The sequence below is a fragment of the Pempheris klunzingeri genome, chromosome 7 (assembly GCF_042242105.1).
Source record: "Pempheris klunzingeri isolate RE-2024b chromosome 7, fPemKlu1.hap1, whole genome shotgun sequence".
Taxonomy (NCBI): domain Eukaryota; kingdom Metazoa; phylum Chordata; class Actinopteri; order Acropomatiformes; family Pempheridae; genus Pempheris; species Pempheris klunzingeri.
This window is the reverse complement of record NC_092018.1, coordinates 5775883-5800621: the sequence shown is the minus strand read 5'-3', so window position 1 is coordinate 5800621 and position 24739 is coordinate 5775883. Positions and strand designations below refer to the sequence as shown.

The following is a 24739-nucleotide window of genomic DNA, read 5'->3' as shown; positions in this document are numbered from 1 at the left end:
CTGCGGCTTTAGCAGCTGTTGGTTGTTTGCATATGTTTCATGTATTAGAGTCCCTCTGTAACCAATAAAAACAGTGATCAACTTAGCTCAAATTCACAAATATCAAGAGATCTCTCGGGGAAAGCTTCAAGGTTTGGCATAGCTAATTAGATTTAATAATGGCTCAACGGCAGACACAATGCTTTGGTGAATGAGGTAATAAAATGCCACTCTGATTGCCTGGGCATAAAGACAATGAAAATAGCCATCATGAGGGGACAGAGTAAGGACACAATTCAGCTTGTCTTCATCCCACATAAGACATCTGTAAGTGACGGTGCTCTGTGCTGTATAAGAGATGAGAACAGAACAGAAAAAAGGGGCCATTTGAGCATCGATCACTTTTATGCCCCTGGTCTGTTTGCATATTTTAGACCTATAAACAACATGAATGATGTCCCGTGTAATGCACCATAATCGAGATTTATTCAATCTTGGGTGGAGGGGATAAGGGGAGGAGATGTTCACAATCCCAGAATCAGGAGAGGCTGTTGTGGCTGTGTGCGTGTGCTTCTGTGTGTGTGTGTGTGTGTGTGTGTGCGCGCGCACTGTGATTTATTTGATTTAATTAGATCGGCGATGTAAAACAGCTCGCAGGGAAAAAAAGGTAAAGACGAGTGCCGAGGGAGGCATAAATAACACTCTCTCTCCCCTTCCTGTCTGCCTTTCCTTCCTCCTCTGCCTCTCGCTTTCTTTATACTCTCTGATCTTTCCTCTGTCCATATAAAATATCTAATTTTTTCTCAATCTTACACTAACCTCCCTTTTCTTCACTTCTTTTTTTCCCTTGGCTTTCTTCTATCCCCAATTTGCTCTTTATCTTTACCATCCTCGCTCTGCCCCCTGCTGCCCCTCCTCCTCTCCCTGTGCTCCTCTCCCAGCTGAATAATGACTGGGGTAAACACCTCATTAGGTTAAAAGGCCCACAGGAACAATCAGAGACATGGTACTCCACCGAACCTGTTACTCTGAATGCTCACAGAGACATTTTGAACACAGCAGGACAAGGAGGGGTCCTACACAGTAAGTGGGGAGGGGGTTTGGGCTGAGTCATTGGCTGGAAAGGTTCTCTGTTATTAGAAATGACCAAACTGCATTCTAACAACAAGATTTGCCTGCATGATGCCATCTGTGCCATCTTCTGCAGATGCTTGAACACTTCTCGTTGCTTTCTTTCTTTCTTACTTTGTCTCTGAGGACTGAGAACACACACATTCGCACACACAGCCATGAATAGCTGATTTACGGTGAGTGATCAGCACAGAAGGGGAACATAAATCTACACTCTCCAGTGGTAACGGCCAGTAAAACTGGTTTATCTGACACTTTGAACCGCCCGCATCGCCTCATCACAGCCAGCCTTCTCTGCCTCTCTGATAGCAGATGTGCAAGGTCAGGAACTTACTTCACTTCCCCTTTCAAATGTTTTCACACATACTTTCTTGTAGCAACTTGTCCTCCTTCGCCTTTTTCAGTTTTTTCAGTGCTTTTGAACACACGACGTCCTTGAGTTTCCATTGGTCAGCGGTAGGCCTTAAGATTTGTATTTGTAACACATGAAAAACTAGGTGTGCCATTGTGCTTAACCATAGCTGGTTTATATGAGCTCACTCGGTTGAGTTTACCAAGATTAATACGGGAATAATCAAACAGACGCATCATATTCGAAGCAATACTTTCACGTTTCTTGCCCGTAAATGAGACGTTGTACTCGTACATATGAAGCAACAGCCAGTTAGTTTAGCTTAGCGTAAAGACTGGAAACGAGAAGGAAAAGCTAACCTGGCTCTGTCTGAAGGAACCAGAATCCATCTACCAGCATCGCTAAAGCTCCCTAATTAAAACGGTATAGCTTGATGGTTTGATCCATACAAAAGACGTAAAAATGACAACTTGTGGTTTTACATGGGGTCATGTGTCAAATTACTTCTTGGCCGACAGCGGCCGTAACTGTGAGGATGGCAGGAAATCAGCAGAGACTCCTGACCGCATATGTCTGACTCCTTCCAAGCATAGTTTCTTCCATCACTGCTCCACACAACTTTTTTCCAACCCCTCTTCCTGACTCTCCAGCTTCTCTCCTCTTACAGGTGTATCAAAGCCTCAGAGCAGAGGACAGTCAATATTTTATGTCTTAGTCACACATCACGTCTCTCTGCTGCATTCTGAGTTAAAACAAAGTCTGAACCACCATTTAATTCCTCTATAGATAGGCTATTGGACCTAAAAATGAATGTTTGTATGCAGTTTCACATACAGTTGCTTCTTTTGGTTTGCACGTGTGTTCCTGCATGTTGTGTGTATATGTGTGAAACATAAAGGTGAGGCTAATTTGATTAATGAGCACAACAAAACACAACTTACGAGTCTTCTATATGACTTTCACACATCTCGGGTAGTCAGCACAAATATACATAATGAATGGCTTCATGATTTATGCATGCTAAGCAATAATGTATGGCGAGTAACGAATCTTTCGGAATAGCATTTCTTAAATAATTTTCTCATGCGCTGGTTCATCGTCATTAAATAAAACATGATTTCGGACAACCCTGGCCTCGGGAAGTTAAGATGCCAACTGTGTGAGTTCAAATCGAGCTTAAGGTATGTCATCCCACGCTACCACTTACCCAGCTCTCCAGTCATTAGCCAGTTCGAGCAGTAAAATAAAATCTATTCTGCAAAACCTTCTCATCACTTTTAATCTTTGTCCAATTTATGTCAGATTGGATCTTTTGAGAAAACAAAGTGCCCTACAGATGAGATCTCCTTTACAAGAGTAACATGCTTTAGAAAGACCTCAGGCAATATTCATATTAATAGCTTTTTAATTGTTATTGATTGACAAAGTGGTTTATGCAGAGGGAACTGATCCACAAAATCAGCTAAATCAGCTTGTCATTACTGAGAGTAGAGAATGAGGGAACCATCAGCTGTGGACGCAGAGTCCATCGTAGGTATTTCACTTTTGGCGCTGAATAAACAGAACGGATCTTCCTTCAAACTGCTGCCTGAAACAATAAAAAACGGAAAACGAAGTCAAATTAGTCTGCTGAGTTTTGCTGAGTTATTAGCCGCTCTAATTTGTAAATTAACTGTGAAATGAACTGTGAGGGCAATTTTATAAAACTGAAGACTATTACCAAAATAACAGCTCTGGGGATCTAGTGTGTGTTGTTATTTGATGTTTTTTGGGCTTAGACAAACACAGACACACACAGGAAAACAAACAGAGAATGGACAGACTGCCTAAGTATGCTTTCAAGAAGTGGAGCAGAAAGACACTCAAATAAGCTATGAAGTGCTTCAGTGATGATTGTCATTACTGCAATTCATCTAAAAACAGCTTGTTAAGAAATCCTCCTCAAGCTTTATTTTGAACTGAAGTGCATGTTACTATTGGATTACCTAGATCTCACCACATATCTGTTCATTTAATTAATACGCTTTATTAGTTCCAATCCATTCACATTCACATTTTCTATTACACATTCATCAGAAATGGATTTAAACATAAATATTCATGAAAATCAGCTTTCCCCAGAATATGAATTAAAATGTGATGGCCTTAAGATTGACCTTCTACCTGACTCACCTTTCTCCCTTAACCTTTGACCCACAAAGAGCCCTAAGAAGTGCTGGTGGCGATGAAGGTGTGGGGTGAAACAGTGTTGTGTGCCCTTAAAGGGCCAGAGGCCACACGGGGGGACCAGCAGGGACCCAGAGGGTTGTTGAGGGTCACGTTGAAGGTGCCCTTCATCAATGTGTTCATGATGCCTGGACTATACTGCAGAGACACAAACAGGGGGAGAGATGAGGGGTGATGAAGGAGGAAAAATAAGAGCAATACAGTATGTTCATGTGAGAGAATGTGAGAATAAACGCACACATACAAAGCAGAAGGAAGATTTGTACTATACTTTATAATGTCTGTTCAACATAAATCTGTGTCCCTGATGTGTCTAGAGACTGAGTAAAGACCGCCCCCTCTCTTTTTCTCATGCTCCATTTTTCAGTAAATGTGTGTGAAAATGCTCTGTTTAGATTTGGCTCCCCTTATGATGTCTTAAGTGGATCTGTGGATCATGTGACTTCAACAGACTGAATGTCCCTGCCCAAAAAAAACTTCCTTTGAACATTAAACCATGTAAACCTGCTCTAGTAGGACCTCCAAACATAAGTATGAAGTTTAAAATGAGCAGAATATGGGACCTTTAAACAACATGTCAGTCCCTACTTGCAACCCTTTGTGCAGTTCTGGCTGATGTTACAGGGAGACACTACATGCAGAAACATTTTTCAGTTTGGATATTTGTGCTATTTTGCCTTCACACCAAGTCTTTCCAACTAGAGGGAAGAAAACATCCAAAATACACATTAGGCATTTATTTCACTACACTTTGTCTATTTTTGCATCGGCTGATTTTTCCTGAACTCACGTCATCAAAAGGTTGTTGTCTAAAAATGTTGTTGTCTGAGGGTTTTGAGAGATGCTTATATATCATTTATAGGGTGGTTTATATAACATATTATTCCTCAAAAATTGTGAAAATTGTTCTCTAAAATTCATGGCTTCATTTTCTGAATTACGTGGTGATTAAAAAAAAATACATAAGTTTGCCTCAAATATGCCAACAAAATAAAGCAAAAGTTTTAAACCTAGCTTTAAAATGTTTTAAAATCATTTGTTAAAATGTTCACTTTCTTGCCATGAATGCTAAAAATTCAGTCTTCAAAATTTTCAAGAAAGTAGTTGTGTTTCCATACTTATGTGGCATTAAAAAGCATGCCAAATGACAAAGATAGAAGGAAACAAACACAGCTGAATGAATGAATGAATGAATGAGGCCTGTATGATGAAGTAAGGAGTGATGGGTGGTTGTCCTTTCACAGTTCTTGAGGTTTTCCACCAATCACTCTGTTTTTACTGCATTTAACAGTCTAATAAAACTGCACATAAACTGAATCCACTTGACAGTCAATTAATCTGTTATTTAAACCAACAGCACATGTGAGACAGTTTTACAGTGTCTTCCAAGAAACAGACAAGCCAACAAGAGTTTTTGGAGAACGGAGCCTTGCAGTAGACCAGGTAGATCTGTAGTGTGAAGCATATTATGTCTGAGGATTCGCTGGTGGTTTTCAGACTTTTTGTCTGACCTTTGTTGAACTCTTAGGAATGCTGGACTTTTGCAGTGTCAATGGAAAAGGTCATGTGACTATTATTTTACGTACAATTTCTATTCATATTCGCTATCAATTGCCTTAACTTTAAGGGCTCATGTCCATATAGCATCTTTTTCTTAAAAGTGCTGACAGGGCACCTGGTATACGTATGCGGTGAGGGAAAAAACTCTGCATGTGGGTTTTGTTTCCACTCTGACCACTGCTGTTGTACAATAGTCTAGCATCGCACCTTTTTCTATTTACTACCAATTTGTGTCTATTTGTTTTTTCACAAACCGGATGATGCTTGCCCTCATACTTTGTACACGAGCATAATGACCCATTGTTATCGCCCGACCTATCAGCTGTAGAGCGATGTGGGTGCATGACACAATCTGAGACCAAAATACGGTGAATTTCATCACCTCATCAGTTCAGTGTCCAACCAATCAACTCAGTGCTCCCACAAATGGGCTTTCCTTTCTCTGTTGTGTTCTGTCTGACATGTCATAATTAAAGCTCGGGTTAGACAGACACAGTCAGAACAAGCATTCTTGGTTACAGGGTGATGAGTCCCCCCTTCTAAAATTGGTTGAGAGAGATATTCAACTAGAAGCGCACGGAGTGGCCGTTTTCTGCTAGAAAACAGAGGCTAGGTTCAGTGCTTTCTAACTACTTGGCTGCATGTGGCTGCATACGCTCAGTTGGCGCTCAGAAAAAAACCCACTATGTGGACAAGGGTCCTAACTCACATAATAAAATCCAACACATACATGTGTAGGATTAAACTGGAATGATCACTCAAAATACAAGACATGAAAATTCAATTCTTTGTGCTATGCTTCAAGAAAAAATGGTGATTATGGTTGATAGACAAACTAAATGTACACAGCAGCTTGCACAAAGACTGTGAGTCTGTCTGTCCCAGGTTTTGCCGAGGGGAGCATGAGAAAAAGCAGACAGCACCACAGTAATCCTACATTCACTTCAAAGTCTGACCTTAAAATCACCTCGCCAAAAAAATGTCAAAAAACAAGACACACACAGGCAAAGATGCAGACATGCATGCACAGGTATGTTGTATGCACACCCACTTAGTTTATCATCACGCAGGTACTGCCTGAGGAATCTACCTCTACCTCAAACTTATATTATCAAAGCTCTCTCTCTCTCCCTTTCTCCCTCTCCCTATCTTTCTCCCCCCACAGTGCACATGCACACATCAGTATGCCAGAGGTGCCACAGTAGGATTTAGGCACATTGGCGGGGCCCCTCAGATCTCAGCATTGATTGTAATGGGAAAAGGGTTGTGGGTTCAACTCCAGGTCACCCTCAGGGTTGCCCATGAGGTCGGGGAGATGAGGAAGAGCCCTTGGAAGTGTCGACACCATCGGCATGGCAATGATGGAAGAGATTATGGGATGTTTCACTAGGTCAAAGAGGGGAGAAGGAAAAGGGGATCTATGCAGGGAGATGGTGATGATGCTGCTCAGTGCGTATGCAGACGTGTACGAGTGTGCGCACAAAAGAAGGAGTCCTGGCTGCAAAGTCTTTCCCACAACACACACACAGGACCTGACACATGCAGAGAAACAACACAAGCTTCACCTCATACATAACTATACACATGCAAGCAAAACAAAGAGTGCTAATCCTCTGTGGGAGTATGCAAACATCTGCACATTCACCATACACAAAGATATGCCTTTATGGTGCAACACTCTCACACAGACACACACATACACACAATTCTCATTACTTAAACAACAAAATGGTGCCCTTACAATGATTCAGTAGAAAAATCAATGTGGGTTGTTGGTCAGCATCTGCTCCGAGCCCACGAGTGGATACTGACGTGGAGGTAGGCACATTTCCTATAAATGTGGCCATTGGGACTCTGTTATGTGTGCTAACTTTGCACTCTCCACCTAAAGTTTCAGTGGAAATGAGGACTTGCATAAAATGACATATATGGGTGTAAGAAGGCAGCATACATGGTAGCTGGGTCAGCTGGTCAGTTGATCCAGATGTGGATGTGCAGCTGGCCATTAGGACTATTCCAGTGGGCTAAAAAAAGAGGCAGCTTGCCTCGATATGCACTGCTTTGTGCAAGTCCTTGTGTCCCCAAATCTGTACAATGGATATGGCGAGCGCAAAGTCTCAAAGAGACTCAGCTGTAGAGGGAAACAGGCCAGGCTAAAAAATGCTGCAATTTTCCTTTAACTTCAGAAAGAAGCTTAAACTGACATCAAACATACAACACCAACAATTACTCATTTACTTATGCTTCCTACCCACTTTCATGAGTCCGAGCACATACTGGACAGGGATACACACACATATGCACACACAAATAACTGGCAAACTTCACACAAAAATAATTTCTGGTGAGAGGGTGTCATGAGTTAAAGGTTAAAATCATAAGGAATCTTCCCTCGCTGCCCCCATTTGCCCTCACAAAATTATGAGAACATGATCAGATGGTATCAGGTATCACTTAGGAGCATTAAAAGTATAAAAACTCTCACATGGAGGAAGCACATGTGGAGATATAAACTGCACACCCTGAGGATGGTTTGGTAAAATGTCAGCAGTGTTAAGGACACCTTCTGTTCTCCCTCATAATGAATATCAAATAAACCCCCCTTTTTTTTAGCTCTCAGCAAAGATCACAGCATTTAATAAATATTTGTTTCTGCTTGACGTCTGCTCCCTGTTTCTTTTTATATTCCTACATTCCATTTCCGCTCCTCTCTCTCTTAAATTAAGCTGAACCAATAAGAACAGTGTCATGTGAGAAAGGTAATCGAGCCTACTTTCCATAAGTAGGTGTCTCACATGGTGCATTTAATGGAAAACACTTAATGAGCCCTTACTGTGACCTAATGCCGTTCAAGTAGATAGCTCTGTGACATTAGACGCACATGTCTGGATGGACGCGCGCACATATACACTGGTGCTTAAATAGCTACTTTTCCATTACGCGGCCGTCTGCTTCAGATTGCAGGCCCTCAGAACACATTCTCGGCTGTTGAATTTAACTACCCTCTTCAGCTGCTCAATTTGCTGCTGTCTGTCTCTCTGCTACTCTTCCTCAACACTTTCCCACCACATTTTCGTGCCTGTCTCTCCTTTCTCTCTCACACCTCCCTGCCTCTCTCATCCCACTCTCTCTGCCTGCTTGTCTTCAACACTCTCTTATCTCTCTTCCTCCCTGCACCATTTCACACCATCTTTAACTCTCTATGGCCTACGGTGTCGTACAGATTCACAGTTACACAGCTAATTACTGAGACGAGAGCTTAGACATGCATTCCATTGAAAAAGAAAAAGAACTTTACCTACTAAAGCCAAATTGAGCCATGAGATGTCTCACTCACAATGCAAGGCACCGATCTCTATGACGCATGAATCACATTATGTTTCGTTAGCATATAGGGTCTTTATATATATATATGAGGTCCACATGAACAATTGGACTTTAGGCACAGGGAGGTTAGAAAAAGAAAACATTTAAATCATTTTAAGCTTCTGGTGGCAGAACCTTATGTTTTTCTTTTTGTTAGTGCGCATGAGGCTGAAACAAATAGGAACATGTTTAAATGCGGGACTATTAATGTGGAGTGATGTGGTGAGCGAGGGTCACGTCCAAAAGCCTGAAAATGTCATTGTGTGAGTATCTGTGCATTTGTGTTTAGAGGTGCACTACATCAATTTTACCCATTAAGTTCAGTTTACTTGTCAGGAGGAGCACTACCCAGTCTGAAAAACAGCCGAATGATGTCTTAAGTGGCTCTGGAGGGAGCTTTTCAAAGTTCAAGAAAATAATCATGGTAATGTTCATTTCAGCTTGAGTCTCATAATATCGAACAGCAAACCTGCGTTACAAATCTGAGCAGCGGACTTTGAAAGATGCAGGTGTTTATCAGGTAGGGAAGGTCTAAAGAAAGATGCATTATGGGAAAAGTGGGATGCAGGGTTTCTGGGGTGTGATGCCTGTTAGAGGCTAAAAGTCAGGATATGCCTGTGCTGCTTCGATTTTGACAAAATTCTTTCAAAAATCCTATTCTCACAAGCTCCTCAACTTTATGGAAACACAGAACTTATCGCTGGTGTACCATGATTGCCATTTTTTGTTTCGTTAGCTGTGCTCAGATGGGTGATGGGCATGCAGGATATTCTTCTCCACTCAACCATTATCGACAGAATACACTCTTTTCCTGTTGGGGGTGGGAAAACTGGAGCTTCCTCTAGTTCATATGAGGCCCACTGGGCAGGAAGCCGTCAAGGGGCTGAAACAGTAAAACAGGCCACCATACACACCTACGAGCTAACATGCATGCACCTTATCCATCTAACAAGCATGTTTTTGCACAACAGGAGGAAACTGGAACACCCAGATGAAGCTCATGCAAGGCTGGAAGAAACATATAAACTCCATTCAAACAGCTCCCAGCAAAGCAGTGTAGTCAAACCAAGGCCTTATTTACTGATCTGAAATTCACTTGTACAATACGTGGCATTATTATCAGTTTATTTCTGTAAAACAAGCTGTTACTGAACAACTTATCTTTTAACTATACTGCTACAAAGTTTACCAAAGCGAATCCATTTTTTACTTTGAGCCAATTATCTCCCAACATTAACTGTACTCTCTGGTTTCACTAAAGTGGCTGCAGACAAACACTTGACAAGCCATAAATGGAGGAGTTTGATTATACTTTTAATTGAATGCCTAGCTGAATTATTTAATTTTCATTTTTACGTTCAGATACCCTGGGAGAGGAGAGGAGAGGAGAGGAGAGGAGAGGAGAGGAGAGGAGAGGAGAGGAGAGGAGAGGAGGATCATATGAGATACTTCAACAGTTTTACTAGCTACTGTCAGTGGAAAAATTCCCACAGCTACAGTTTCCCCTCATAATGGAGAGAATGGGAGCACAGAGACAGGCACACAGGGATGTGGAGAGCAGATGAAGAGAGGAAACGCAAATGGTGATGAAAGAACATCGACTAGCATGCATTACATTAGGTATATAGGAAAATGATGCACCGCATGTCTGCTGACATTACTGAGGTTTAGTGCTTAGAAAGTGACACACGCTGCCACTCTCACACACTGAGGCATGCTGCTTAACATTAAGATCATAGAAAATTACAAAGCATTCTTGGTGGTTAGACAAAAGGCTAAGATTAAAATGGCGGTGTTTAGTAATCTCCAAAAATCCAGAGAAATTCTCTTGTGCTCTTGTTTCAAAACACAAATGGGCATCTATATTTCATGATGACATGAGCAAAAGAAAAGACGAGATAGTGGTTGGAGAGATGTAGTCAACAAGGAGTGTAAACAGCGCAGAAGAGAGAGCCGGAAAAGAATGAACTTCTCAAGAGTTGCAGAGGTGAATTTCAGGTGAGCTGTGGCTCTGTGCCGGAACCTGAGGAACTAGAACGGAGGACAGTGTTTCTGGCTCTTTAATCAGCTGTTTGGCCACCAGCTGACTAGTAGCGTCCAATCACATTCAAGCAATCAAATCTTGCGAGAACGCAAATTCTCAAATATTCCTGTACCAAAATGGATCCGTCAAAAACACTTTGCCATGCTGATTTATGATGCAATTTGCATAGAAGAGGAGGAAAAATGCTAAATTTGGATGAGAGCGACACTGGCAACAGTCTACTGACTGTAGATTCTGCAGAGAGAACTGAAAATACATTAACTTCAATCATCAATTCCTTAACGTGGTCTTTTCTTGCTGGCCATTTTTGATTATTATTGCTACCATGACACTATTTCAGCAGCCTCACATCCCCCCGTTAAAAGTAAGAATATAAAAATGGATCGTCCACACTAACTGATTAAAAGTGGTCGAGGCGTTCAAACCATTTGCAATTCAAACAGCTGCAATGTTTGCTAAATAACCAGAAGAGATGTTGGAGAACATGATGTGGAGAACACAGAGGCTGAGACAGCTTATGCAGTGAGAGAAGAGAGACAGAGACAGTGAACTGTAGAGGAGGAGAGAGGGGAAAGAGAGAGAGAGAGCAGACAGACTGGGAGACAGGCAGACGGAGAAAAGGAGAAGAAAGAGCCCTGTGATAACATTACACCCATGGACATGAACATGGTGATGAACTGTGTAGCGAGGTTTAAATCAAACTCAGTGGTTTTGTCTTTGATGTTCACCACTCAAAGTCAGCGGGGACTGGAAGCAACATTAGCTCTTTCAATCATCTCTCACACACACACACACACACACACACACACACACACACACACCAGCAGCTGTAATTCCTATTAAAACACACTGAAAGGGAGCAGAGAGAGATTAGGTTCTGGTTAAGTTTCAGTACAACTGTATTATGCCTCAACCATAAAGTGCATTTGTCTCTGTCAGTAGTCTAAAGTGGCTGCATTAAACAACATTACACGTCATAAAAATGCACTCACTTTTCCCAGTTTAATTTAACCAGGCAGGTCAATTAAGAACAATTCTCCCACAAAGTGAAAAGCTGCCTTGAGCAGAAAATTGCATTTTTCTCTGTTGCATCAGTGGAGATTGTTCGAAACCACAGAAACTTATTGAAGTTTGGATTAATTTTTTTTTTGTAAAGCCAATTTCTTCTGCCCAGCTCAAGGTCACAGAGAGAAATGTGATAGATTCTCTGAGGATCACAGCATGCAATAATGTCAGACACATTTTTGCCCACTTCTGCTGCACACAAACAGGGTCTGTGTATGCACCTTTACACATGATCACACTCTTACTTTTGGTCATATAGACCCGTACAAATTTATGGACACACACACACCCATACGCACACTGATGTCAGTGCACTAGGACTGAATGTTGGCTGCTTAAGGATGGGATGGCAGTGTGTTGTGAAGTAAGTATGTTTCACAAGAGTTAAATATAACTTAAAGAGTGTGTCTACCTGATAAGCATCAGGTCCAGGGTTGGTGTTCATGGAGACTTTGAATCGATCTTCTCTGGAGGAGATCAGAGCCATTTGAGGGATGGATTTCACACTGACATTGTATTGGCCAGGACCTGACCAACACATAACACACATAATCCACACTTAAATACATCTTTTCTTATTTAGCTGCCTCGACAATGGCAGGAAAGACTGGTGAGCATCACATCCTATAAAAGTATATAAGATTTTTTTGGCCACAGGCAGCTTTATTAGAAGTGGATAGATTTTGGAAACGGGTGAGAGAGAGAGAGGGGATGACATGCAGCAAAGCATCCAGGTCCCTGAGATTAGGCCATAAGCCTTAGTGGCATGTGCTCTACCAGTTAAACCACCATTCTTTCTGATAATCCAAATCCTCTCATAGCCCCCAAAAAAGGCAGGTGAGGTTAATTGATGACCCTAAAATTCCCTGTATGTGTGTCTATGTGCATAGTCTGTCTGTATGTGTCAGCCCTGTGAGATCGGCTCCAGCAGATATAGCAGATATAAGGATAAGCAGATATAGCTAATGGATAGATGGATACAAAAAATGTCTATTTTTGTCAAATAAATAATTTCCACCACAGCTATTTAATCATGCTTTTGAGTGTTACATCTTTGGGGGTTAAGGTAGATTAAATAATTGTGGCTAAAGCTGAAATCTGTAACTTCTCCATTTTTCACTTTCAGCAATGCTAAGACATCTACAGCAAAGTTACTGTGGCGGGTAATGTAAAGGTACATCAGTATGAGTGCGTTGTTCAGTATAAGTCTCAACTAGGTCACTAGGGCATGCTGGCGTTTGATGGATTGCTTGATGGACTGCAGTTTAATGTAACTGTCTGTGCTATGATCAAAATGCAGGCTACCAGAATAGTGAACTGCCCTGCTGTCCATCACCAAGATATACAAACAGTCCTGTATGGGTCAATAGAAACTTTCAGAAAAATGTTCATGTTATGAATATACTATATGACAAACAGTCAGGTGCACAGACAAGCATGTTCACATAGACACTGAAATACATGCTGATGTGATTACACACAAGCAAAGAGGGACTGACAAATTAAGAGAAATAAACCACCACACACATACTCACACTGTTACAAGTACAAACACACATCTTACAAAGCCATTTTCGTTTAAAGTCAAATCACTCACACTGAATTCTGAAAAATTAAAACGTTCTCAAAATGAAGAAGCTATGCCTCGGGGCGTTCCTCTCTATTACATAACACAGTTTCCATTCTTTTTTTATTGACTTTTCTACTGATTTTCAGAAATCATAGAAACAACTTTCACAATCGATTTTGAAATAGTTCAATGGACCCCAGGGCTACAGTTCGTGTTCAATGTATTAAGAGGTAAGATAAGTAAAAATAAATGAATAATCCATCACTGGTACAATATGGTATTACAGTAGAACAGCAGCAGGTGCTTGTCCTACCCAACAGCTAACTGCGATCACCTTCTGACTTCACAGAGTGACTTTTAAAGTTACACACAAACACACAAATACACAAACACACAAATAGAAAAAAACAACACAGCTAATGTCACAAACCATTAACACTGTCATCCTGCAGGGACTGTGTATATGTGTGTGTTCATGTGTGTGTTTCAAAAAATGTTGAATAGTTAAATGATCTCATCATTATCAGAAATATGATCGCACAGGACCCAGCATGATGAGGAATATAATGTTCCCTAATGTTCCATACACTGTAGGCCTATTCATAAATGCAAATTCAATAATGGGCAAAATTATTGCGTGTGTGTTACTATGCACATATCACTGTGTGTGTGTCTCATTGTGAGTCTGTAAGTGTATGTGTGTCCACATGCTAGTGTCTGCACATCTGCTTTGGTGTATAAGTGTGTGTGTGCCAGCATGTACTAAGAAGAAACACTATTGCAAACAATCCAAATCTATTTATATGCAAATTGGATTTTGGTTAAACGGTTTGGGGTGCCTCATGGGTTCTGAGTCCCTCAGTGAAATGGGGGTAGTCATAAATTATCCAAGTAAGTCATGAATCTATCAATTTTGAAACAACATTTTTTTTCAATGGGAGTGTAATTGGGGTAAATATTAGGTTAGAGGGCCACAGAGATGGAGCTAATTGGACTGCATGATAGTGAAAGGCTGTTCAGTTTCCAAATGTAGATAGATAGATAGATAGATAGATAGATAGATAGATAGATAGATAGATAGATAGATAGATAGATAGATAGATAGATAGATAGATAGATAGATAGATAGATAGATAGATAGATAGATAGATAGATAGATAGTGTGTGTGATACCTGGTAGACTGGGGTCACATCGCAGGAAAAAATTATCACGTGGTGCAGCAGAGAGGAAGCAGCTCTGACGTCTCTTTGCACCTTCACTTCGAGGTTGTAAGTAAGAGTGGTCATTAGCTTTCTCAAATGTCCGACTCACATTGTAACTGTTGGGTGGGGGAGAATCCTACAGGGAGAGGAGAGGTGTTATTAGTTTTGCAGACACTTGGCAAACACCAAAGTGTTTATATGAACATTGTGACCCTTTTGGCAATAAAGGAAAAGTCAGAGGATGACCAAAGACATAGGGATACACTGTCTGGGGACCATGAATGTCTGCACAAAACTGTGTGCTGATTCTTATAGCAAATGTTGAGATATTTGACTGGGTGAATGCAAACTTTGAAAAGCCCTTTGCCAAGCCCTGCTTTCCCTTCCTGAGGGAAAACTAGGGCCCCTTCCTGGAGCCAGACCTGGAAAGGGAGCTCGCCGGCGAGCATCTGATGGCCGGGTCTGGATCCATGGGGCCAAGCCCGAAGGTATAACATGGAGCTACCGTGCTACCAAAATATGGTGTTTCTGAGGTCCCCTCATTATCAGCATCACTGGCTGATGTTAACACACCGATAAATAGTCCATAGTCACTTTTTTCATTCATAATTTCAAAATATCTCATCCATACTGTACATTTATGTCTGTGCAACACATTTTTCATGTGCAAGAATTATTTATCTATTTTTCATTTCACCTTACTCATCAACAACCATATCAATATGCTGCACACCGTGTGTGTTTCCACTAAGAGTGAAAGGTGCACATAGTGTAAATATTTATCATTATTACAATATTACTACTGTATTTGTCTTATTCTGTCTTTTTGTGGTAGTGTCCTCTTGTTTTAAAGGGGTACATAGTGTAAATAATAATTATTGTTATTAATATAGTTATTGTATTTTATCAGTCTTTTTGTCCTGCATAACATTTCCACTATTGCTTATTTGTTCTATTATTGCTTATCTTGCCCCTGCCTTTGTTGCTGCTATAACGTGTAAATTTCCCCCGATGGGGGAGCAATAAAGTCCATCTTATCTTATCTTATCTTATCTTAGATTACATAATGGACAGGTCCTAAGTATACCAGCACACACTCGTTATAAATAACAAAAGACCCACTCAGCCATCTGTTATCAGAACTCACTGTCAAACTTACAATATCACCCATGTACACACACATTCATGCGTGAATACCAGAGTACAGACGCAAGGACATACAGTACTTGTCACATCATGTATATGCAAATGCAGACAAACACACACACACACACACACACACACACACACACCGACACACACACACACACGGCTATCTTCTCCGTGGTGTAAACGAGTGGTTGGCTCACAGCTGTCATTGTGCTGCTTCTTCACACAATGATGAACACATGAGCAACAATTCCAACATATCACAGGTAATTTCAGATAAACAGCCTCAATAAGGAGGCCATAACATTCTTCGTTATTAATGAACTGCTAATAATCTCAGTTGTAGAAACTGGGATCTGGAAAGGGCACTGGGTGAATCGTGTCACCTGGTTAGAGAGTCGCACTACCACTGCTGCAGAGGAGTCTGAGTTACTGGGGATTTGTCTTGTCGGTGGGTCTTTGAATAATTGATGACGAAGGCTGAATATAGCCGCATGAGCCATTTATCCTAAACATAGCAGAGCTGTCATTTACCTCAAACTGTCATTTCCCGACCGCTGTTTTCTCCCTCTTCTCCTAGGTAGCCGTCCATCTTTAATCATTGCTAACCCCGGCCATTTAGCTTTTCATTATAGACCCAGTGGGAGGAAAAAGCACAAGTGCACGACAATACAGAGGCAGTCACTTTACATGCACACACACACACACACACAAGGACACAAACAAGATTCTGTGTGATGCTGAAAACAACTGTGGCTTTGCTGGAAAACAAGATTAACTGAATGATGGTGAAGAAAAAAACATGTAACTGTATCCCATGGTTTGGTTCAGAGAGTGTCTCATGGTGGATTTGATCTGACACACACTCGCACACAGAGCCACACACACACACACCTTTAGGCACACATCTGTCACAGATCTATCTAACAGTGCAGGGCAATCATCCCCCAACCTCTGCTACATAATGTGTGCGCACACACCTGTCGAGGGGCCCTATGGTCTGTAATTATACCTGAATATGGAGCAAACCACTGTTCCTAGTAGCAGTCAACACCTACTGACAGCACTCAGGGTTTCTTTAATTACACACCCTCGACACTTAGACAGCTTAATACTTATCTTCCTACATACACACGGGGACACACACACCTTTTCCTAAGGATTCTGTCAGAATGCCCTTCACTGTCTGAAAAATATCTCAGAATGCATATAGTATACTGTAGATGCCAGATACACATTTGTGGCAGGCAGGTAGTGAATATTGCTGACAGTATTTTAATGCAAGTGGAGCAAGAAAAAAATAATTAACAAAATAAGATAACTTGTTATATAAATGTTATGTTATGTTATAAATGTTACATATAAACTTGAAGCCATAATTCTAGTTAATCAAGACAACATAGAACTATCACTCAAGCATGCTGTGGGAGGAATTCATTAAATTATGAAGTAACTGTAAAATAAACCAACAGGTAAATACTAAATTAAGAAAAAGTGTTCGATGGGAGGCAGTGCAGCAGAAGCACATCCATGACCTCGCTATGGGTTGTGTGCCTTCCATACAGATACTGTCAAGAGGCACACTCTGCATCAACAGTGTTGATTTCAGCCCATGACAAAACAGATCACCTGTCAAAGCAGAAACTGAAACACAAAACATTCTTATATATCCAAGATATGGCTATACTCAAGACTTCAGTCAAAGAATATGCTTGTCCAGTACGATTTCACTTCAACTAAACAACAAAGCTGACCATGAAATCAAACTAAATTATACACTACAAGTATAAGAGTCCCCTGGCTCATGGTCGAAATGACAATGTCAATGCACTTCTCCTTGAAGGTGTAGAAACATATAACAGAGATAGATGTGTGTCTGCAGTTCAAATTTCACAGGTTGGATCTGACATTGTCCAAGGACTTCTCTAAAATTGGTCAAACTGACAATCCTTGTCTTGTGTCAGATCACTGTTGTTGGTTGAAAAAAAAAAAACCCTTCTGATAACAAAACAGTGCAACTGCACAGTTCCTTCAGCACTAGAAAACCACAGGACGTTTCTCCTTCATGAGTTTATTCATGAAGTGTACACCACACAACTTACAATATTTAGTAATAGTGGTGACATAACTACTCATCTTTTTTGAAAAAATCTGATTTTCATCCTGATATTTGTATCATATTTATTTAATCCAATATTCTGCCATTACTGATATTCAAAATGAACTTACTGATTCTCTTTAGTACAAATAATGAGCCCTATGTGCAATTTATGTGCACAAGACACTGTTCTCACTTTCCCGTACAATCAAGTGCATTTCTACAGGAATCAATCAACAACAGTAGCATCCTTAACATCCGCAAAACATATTCTCAGTTACATGGCTATCCTCATAAGAGTTTTAACAAAATGCAAAGTCAGATGTGACTTGTTATCTTTTTATAGCCTTTCTTCCACACCATGTTCTTTCACACTAATGGCCACTCAAGTTCACCTGACAACCGCCATACTAATGATGTGCCTTAGTATATACAGTGACAGTTTTGACTAATGGCCAGGCTTAACACATGAGTCGTGTGTGTGTGTGTGTGTGTGTGACAGAGAGTGCTACCACCACATCCCATTCTTTATCCTCATTACTCTTAAACCTTTCATTCTTCCTCGCAGAGCAGAATGCTATTTTCAGACTTTCATATTTCAGAACATTGCACCAGAGATAATATATATTCTCCTGATCCAGATGCACAAGGATATTTTTCAAAAAGTGTCGTTTTCTATGTGGTTTGGCCTTTCATCCACACAAAGGGCACCTTAGGTCACCGGAAAAAAAAAAAAAAAACTTGTAGTAAACTGCCTCCAGGGTGAAGATATTTAGAAATTCAGTTTTCAGTGTTGATGTGTAGACAAGTTTTGGGCATCACATCAGAGTTTGCATCACCATGAGGGGACACTTCTTTGCCAACGGGGCTTTTTATATGTTGACACGTGTACAGTTATTCTTAAATGTAGCAACAGGGGCCTAAAAACTGGAACGGCATTACCACTCATTGCTACATAATCCAACACCCCCACGATTCAGGGTCGAGACCTGGTCAGTTGAGACCCAGTCAGACCTCTAGTTGGTGGGACGACTTTGAGAACTAAATGTTTGTTGCCGTTGTCTTTGAGGGAGCTGCTTTGTCTGAACACTGAAAGGCAAACAGCAGTAATGAGATCGCCTGTCAGTGTGTGCAAACTAAAAGTTACATGCACACTCATGCACACATTGCTTAGCAGATGAGAGGAGAGTTTTATCATTATTTTTGGCTCTTGACAGCAGTTCAACTGCACATTTGCGTTTTCACATAGATGAAGAGTCTTCAAAAATAGCCATGTAAGAGGGAACTTAGCCTTGATCAGTTTGTATGTGTGCTAATGCATGTGCTTGTCCGTGTGTATGTGCATACGTATGTGTGTGTGTGTGTGTGTGACACATCAATACTACGTACTGTACACAAACATGCATGACATATTCATATATCCATTAATAACTCACTATTGCGCTCAATCAGTAATTGCTCAGCTACATTTTTTGATCTCTTAGCTAATTTTGATCATTCATTTTTAGTCTTCTCAGGTTGAAAATTAATTTGGTAGTTTGTGTGGTGTTGAGAAATAACTGACACAATCTTAATCACTGACGCTATGTTTTGAAAGGTTCAACCTAGAGTGAGAATCAAATATGAATCTTGCTGGGAACTACTTTTTACTTGATGCTCTGTGGTTATATGAACGTTCTGCAGACTTTAAATTGAAATCTAACTTTGTTGTATTTCCACTTTGAAAAGTTGAGACAAAAACGTACAGACAGTTTCTGTTTTAAAAGCTGCACATCCTTAAACTGGCTATTGCAGCATCCCTGCACTTTGTCCTCTGTCTTGCTGACATACTATACAGATAATGAACAGGCTGGATATCCCCATTTAGAGTCTAATAAATAATAATGGTTACTTAGGCATGCCTCTTAAATCCAGTGTCACATAAGGTTTATCTGTTCCTCTTAATAGTGAAACTTACTGGCAGGCAAAGGGTATGACACATTAAAAATTGCGCACAGTGAGCAGATCTTGTGGTTACAGCTTTGTGTACTATGCAACTAACTCACACGCTGGGATGTCTGTCAGTAATCTTATGTTTCTGTTTCTGCTATTTTTGGGGGTCCTGTAAATGTTATTTCCTCTTTACAATCACTTGCCGCCATTAAAATCAAAGCAACTAATCATATGCCAAAGTATGAGAGTTCTGAGAGGAGGATGCTGAAGAAGCTGCTCAGCATCATGGACAACACCTCCCACCCCCTGCACGCCACACTGATAGCCTGTCAGAGCACCTTCAGTCGTCGACTCAGACCACCAAGGTGCACCACAGAACGCCACAGGAGGTCTTTCCTACCTGTGGCTATTAGACTGTATAACACCTCCTCCACCAGCAGGAGGGACATGTAATGGACTCATTCAGCAGAATCATGTGCAATAAAGGTCATTCCCTTTCACTTTGTCTCCCATTTTGCGGTTTGCACTTTGCACATATCATATTTAATTGTTAAAGTATTCTATCCTGTATAGTTTCACTTACTTGTACTTACTTTGTACTTTTCAATCTGTACTTTTTGTTTTAAAAAAGACTATTTAATTTAATTGTATTTTATTGTGTTTTCTGTTCAATTTTGTATTTCAATATTTTGTATTGTTGTGACTTGACCTCTGTACCGCACTCTGGCACAACAATTTCCTCCGGGATAAATAAAGTCATTCTTATTCTTATTCTTATTTATTATGGTAACTTGAGCAAAACAAATAGGCAGACTGTTTTTAATTTTTAGGAATTCACTTTTTACTGCCCATACGAAAGCTTTTAAGATCAGACATTGCAAGGTCTTCCTTGCATAGAGGAATTTTTGGCGCCCCCCAAAGAGGTTTTAGCCAGCACCAAAAGAAGAATTGATTTTAAAAAAATGTCAATTCGAAAACTCTCTGAATGTGTTTAATAGCACGAACATCTGCTGGACAAGCAGAAGATACACTTAAATATGACATCTTTGACCTCAAGCCGCTTTATTTTACACACACAGCTGGCCCTGGATAAGCCAACTAAGCTGCATTGTTTTGACCTGGCCTGAACGCTACGCTTTGAAGCTAGCACTAACGGGAGAGTAAAAATATTATATATATGTGTACCCGTTTTGTTAATTAGTTTGTTTCATTTACTCAACCAGGCCGATGCATAGCTTTCTGTCACATAAAGTAACACAGACTACTTGCCTGTATGCAGAACGATGATGCTTAATGTTGTGCGTAGTCATCACCAAAGGCCCATTCTGAACCCTGTAGTGTCCTTGATCAGACAATTGTTACCAAACCTATTACAAGCATAGCATTGAAAAGGTCTGTTATGTGGCACCATTTTATAAAATGAAGCGTTTTTCTGTGCTTAAATTTGACTTTGTGTGCTGATTTGTCTTGCGTAATAAAATACATTGCCAGTATTTAAATGAAAAGTGAACACAGCATTTGTTTGCTTGTTTTCCTTCCAGAATAGACTATCTATGTCATTCTGTGTCATAAGCACAGCTGGTGTCTCATCATAGAGCTTGATAACCATCTGTCTGATTTTAGTAGTGGAGGTATGGCTAGTGTCATAAGGCCTTAATGAGGTTTTAGACAGGTCTTCAATATAGATGGAATGACAGAAGGAAACCATATGGGCCCCATTCGCTTCCTACTCGCATTTTATAGGCTGCAGTTAGTCTAACAATTTGCTGACAGCTACAGTTTTCTGCTGTGTTTTGTGATCTTGTATATCTTGCTTTCTACTTTATTTTATTTCATCCTGGCCTTATTTGTTCACTTTGTCATTTTTGTCATTTTTCTTTCTTGCGTCCTATCTTCTTTCTCCGTCCATCCTAATTTTATACCTACAGTTCCACTGTCTTCCCTCATTTTTTCACGTCACCCTTCTTCCAAGATGTCAAAAACTCCTTCATCCCTCACATCTGTCAAATCAACTGTATGCTTCTTTTGTCTTGCTTTTTTTGCTTAACCTCTCTCTTTACCTCACGAGTGCTCTATTTGTCATTTCTCACTACATCGCATGTGGCATTTACATGGAGATCTGAATCTGATTCTGAGGAACATCAGTGTGGAAGGATTAGATTCCAGTTTAGATCTCAACCACATTGAGTTTTAAACCAGACCCCTTTAAGCCTAGACTCACTATAACTGTCTCCATGTGGCTGATTTATACACAGTAGTAATCAATAAGCTGTCTGTAAAGTCTGGCAAGTTCACAGTCCTGAGTAAACACTGACACCCACAGCTGGGTCCCTCCTGAACTATCAGCCATCCAGCAGAGGTCCAGAAGGCCTGGTTGAGTCAACGCCCAACCCAGGCCTCCTTACATCATATTGGGCTTGGCTCTCCCCGTCGTTCCCCTGGCTGCCTGCCTAGCTGACTGTCAGCTTGGCTCCTAAAATCATCACCTGCTACTAAACAGCTGTCTATAACCAAACACACACAAAACACACAGCTGCTGCATAAAATGGTTACGTGCTCACACCTGCATACGGGTGCGCGCTCACACAGACACACACACACGCACACACACACACGCACACAGTGCACTCCACCCACAGCTGCTGGCCACAGCTGGTGCCCATACTTTGGACACAGAAGTGTAGATGTAGGCATGCACATCTACACACTGGACACAGCTGCTTACCACATGTGCCTACTTGATCCATACATGTGGTGAAGAGAGAGAAAGACAGAAAAGACTTATTAACTTGCAGAGAGAAAAAATACAGATATGGAGCAAGATGACAAGTAAAGCAGCAAATATAGAGATAGAGAGAAAAAGTACAATAGAATATAAAGAGAAAAGACATAAAGTAAACTGCCAATGAGAAAATTGGCAGCAGAAGTAAAACTCAAGCCTGATAATAAACATACAATTGACAGCATCAAATTAAAGGACCAGGCCTGGTCACTTTTCACTCCCTCTAATCCAATCTAAAAGTGGAGAATAAGTTTCTAATTTGTTTAAAATACTGATCTCTATTCTGGGCAGAGCCACAGGTCCTGACGATTCCATTATTCTCAAATAAATAAATACAAATGGGATACTATCTCTCACATGCGACTGGAGATTTTCAAAAGCAGGTCGATACAAATAAAATTTGACAGATGGAGCATGTGGCTTATTTTGACACTAGACAGAAAATGTGCCTCTGAAAGGCCTCATTTATCTGAATTATGTTATTTCACATCAAGTACTGTATAGAAACTGCTATCTGGCTGGATTTCTTAATTTGAGAGTGTTCGTGCAAATCTGTTTTCTTGAATATGACACTGAGTTTAAGACAAAGAGACAGACAGATAACAAATGAAAGAAGACATTATCTCCAGTGTGGATGTGTCAGCTTTTTCCAAGAAAGAGAAAAGAACTTACAAATCAGTTTGCAGTGACCCAGATGTGGATTTTTTCTATGTGGTGCTCTTATAATGATTTTCCTCGCCAGAAACAGGACGACAGTTAGCAATTATCTGTAGTTTATGTTTTTAGCGCTAAAGTTTCTTGACATCAAATTAAGCTACCTTGCTTTTTCCTAACCTTTCAGTCGCATCCAATTATTCTTCATCTCCATCAACAGATACAGCTAAAAGGTCTGGAAAAAGCCAGGGAGTGGATCTTGAGTTTAGATATTGTGGCCAAACATAGTTTTTGGCATGTCTTCTCCTACCAACAGCCAACCTGAACCATGACCAGGGTCTTTTCCTAACATTGAGAAAGCAGTTATTTCAACCATGACCACTGATGCTCTCTAACCTTATCAAAGTATTTTCACTGTCTGAACATAAAGGCCGGTTGGGTTTTCTCATAAACAAGGAAAGGTTAAGTTTAGATTCAGCGTTTCTGATGCTATGATATCTGTATGATATCTGTATCCTTGTGGTACAGCCATAGACTGTATAAAGAAGTGGACGTATTTAGTACATTTTGGTCCCATTTAGAGGAAAATAGATGACAAAGCAGGGTAAGCTTTAGGGTGAGACTACATTGTGACTAACCAATTACAGAGGGTCTTCGTTGCTTTTGGTTTCAAAAAATAAAGATGGCGACGCCCATAAAGCTGAATTCAAGATTTCAAAACTTCAATTTACAAACCAATGGATGACGTTGCGGTGCCTCTGTCCACTACTTTTATAAAGTCTGTGGGTACAACAAATATAGTCATCACATTTCCTTCCTATGCAAAGCAGACTTTTACAATATTTTAAATCCTGCATTATGTACATCCATGTTTGCTAGTTTGAAGTCGTCTTGTTCACTGCCTATGTTGGCGTTATGCTACCTTCTTGCTGTGTTAGCACCACCGACTGGCAATCAGCAAAACACCATGAAAACAAAACAGGAAACAACGGGAATGTACAATCCCTCGCAGTGTGCTTGCACATGAGTCAAACAAAGCAACGTCGCTCCATATCGCAAGTAGCAGTCAATAACTCCACAGGATACCTCTAACCCAGGGGTGTCAAACTCAATCAAAGAAAGGGCCAAAATTTAAAACACCGTCTAAGTCGCGGGCCAAACAGGCTCAACTTTTTGTGAAGACTCTAATAGTGACTCTTTTATTACAGTATATAATATAATAATAAATATATATTTTATCCAGAAATATGAATGTAAACAGACAAACTTCAACAACTTTTCCTCAATAAAATAAATAGAATTTTAAATAATTTTTTTTACTTTTTGTACTATCCTGATGTTTTGTCTCATAGTGTCGTCTTGTATTTATATTCTTTAATTACGGCCACATCAGCTCCACAAACAAGACACAGGTTCACCTCCGACAGACAAACAGGTAAAACTCTGCCCCCCCACCTGCTTTGAAAGTCTCTGTTTTCAAAGTCCACTTTTCGTTTAGCCATTTATTTTGGGGGGGTCTAGCTTAATGGCGCATTTCCACTAGTACCTCCTCCGTTCCTACTCCGAGTAGAGCTGAGTAGGTACTAGTGGAAACGCGCCATAAGTGTCGCTATAACAGCGCTGAGCGA

The 24739-nt window shown here is 40.5% G+C and overlaps 1 protein-coding gene across 1 annotated transcript in view; it reads right to left on the bottom strand.

Annotated features, from left to right (window-relative positions):
* Positions 1-2943: 2943 nt before the first annotated feature.
* Positions 2944-24739, bottom strand: part of stpg2 (sperm-tail PG-rich repeat containing 2) — a 54119-nt gene continuing 32323 nt past the window's right edge. The window contains exons 11-14 of the mRNA XM_070834439.1: positions 14467-14632; positions 12136-12251; positions 3635-3826; positions 2944-3050 (exon numbers count right to left, since the gene is read on the bottom strand). Coding sequence (XP_070690540.1) covers positions 3668-3826; positions 12136-12251; positions 14467-14632 — 441 coding nt within the window. The 3' untranslated portion in view covers positions 2944-3050; positions 3635-3667. The remainder of the gene's footprint in view (positions 3051-3634; positions 3827-12135; positions 12252-14466; positions 14633-24739) is intronic.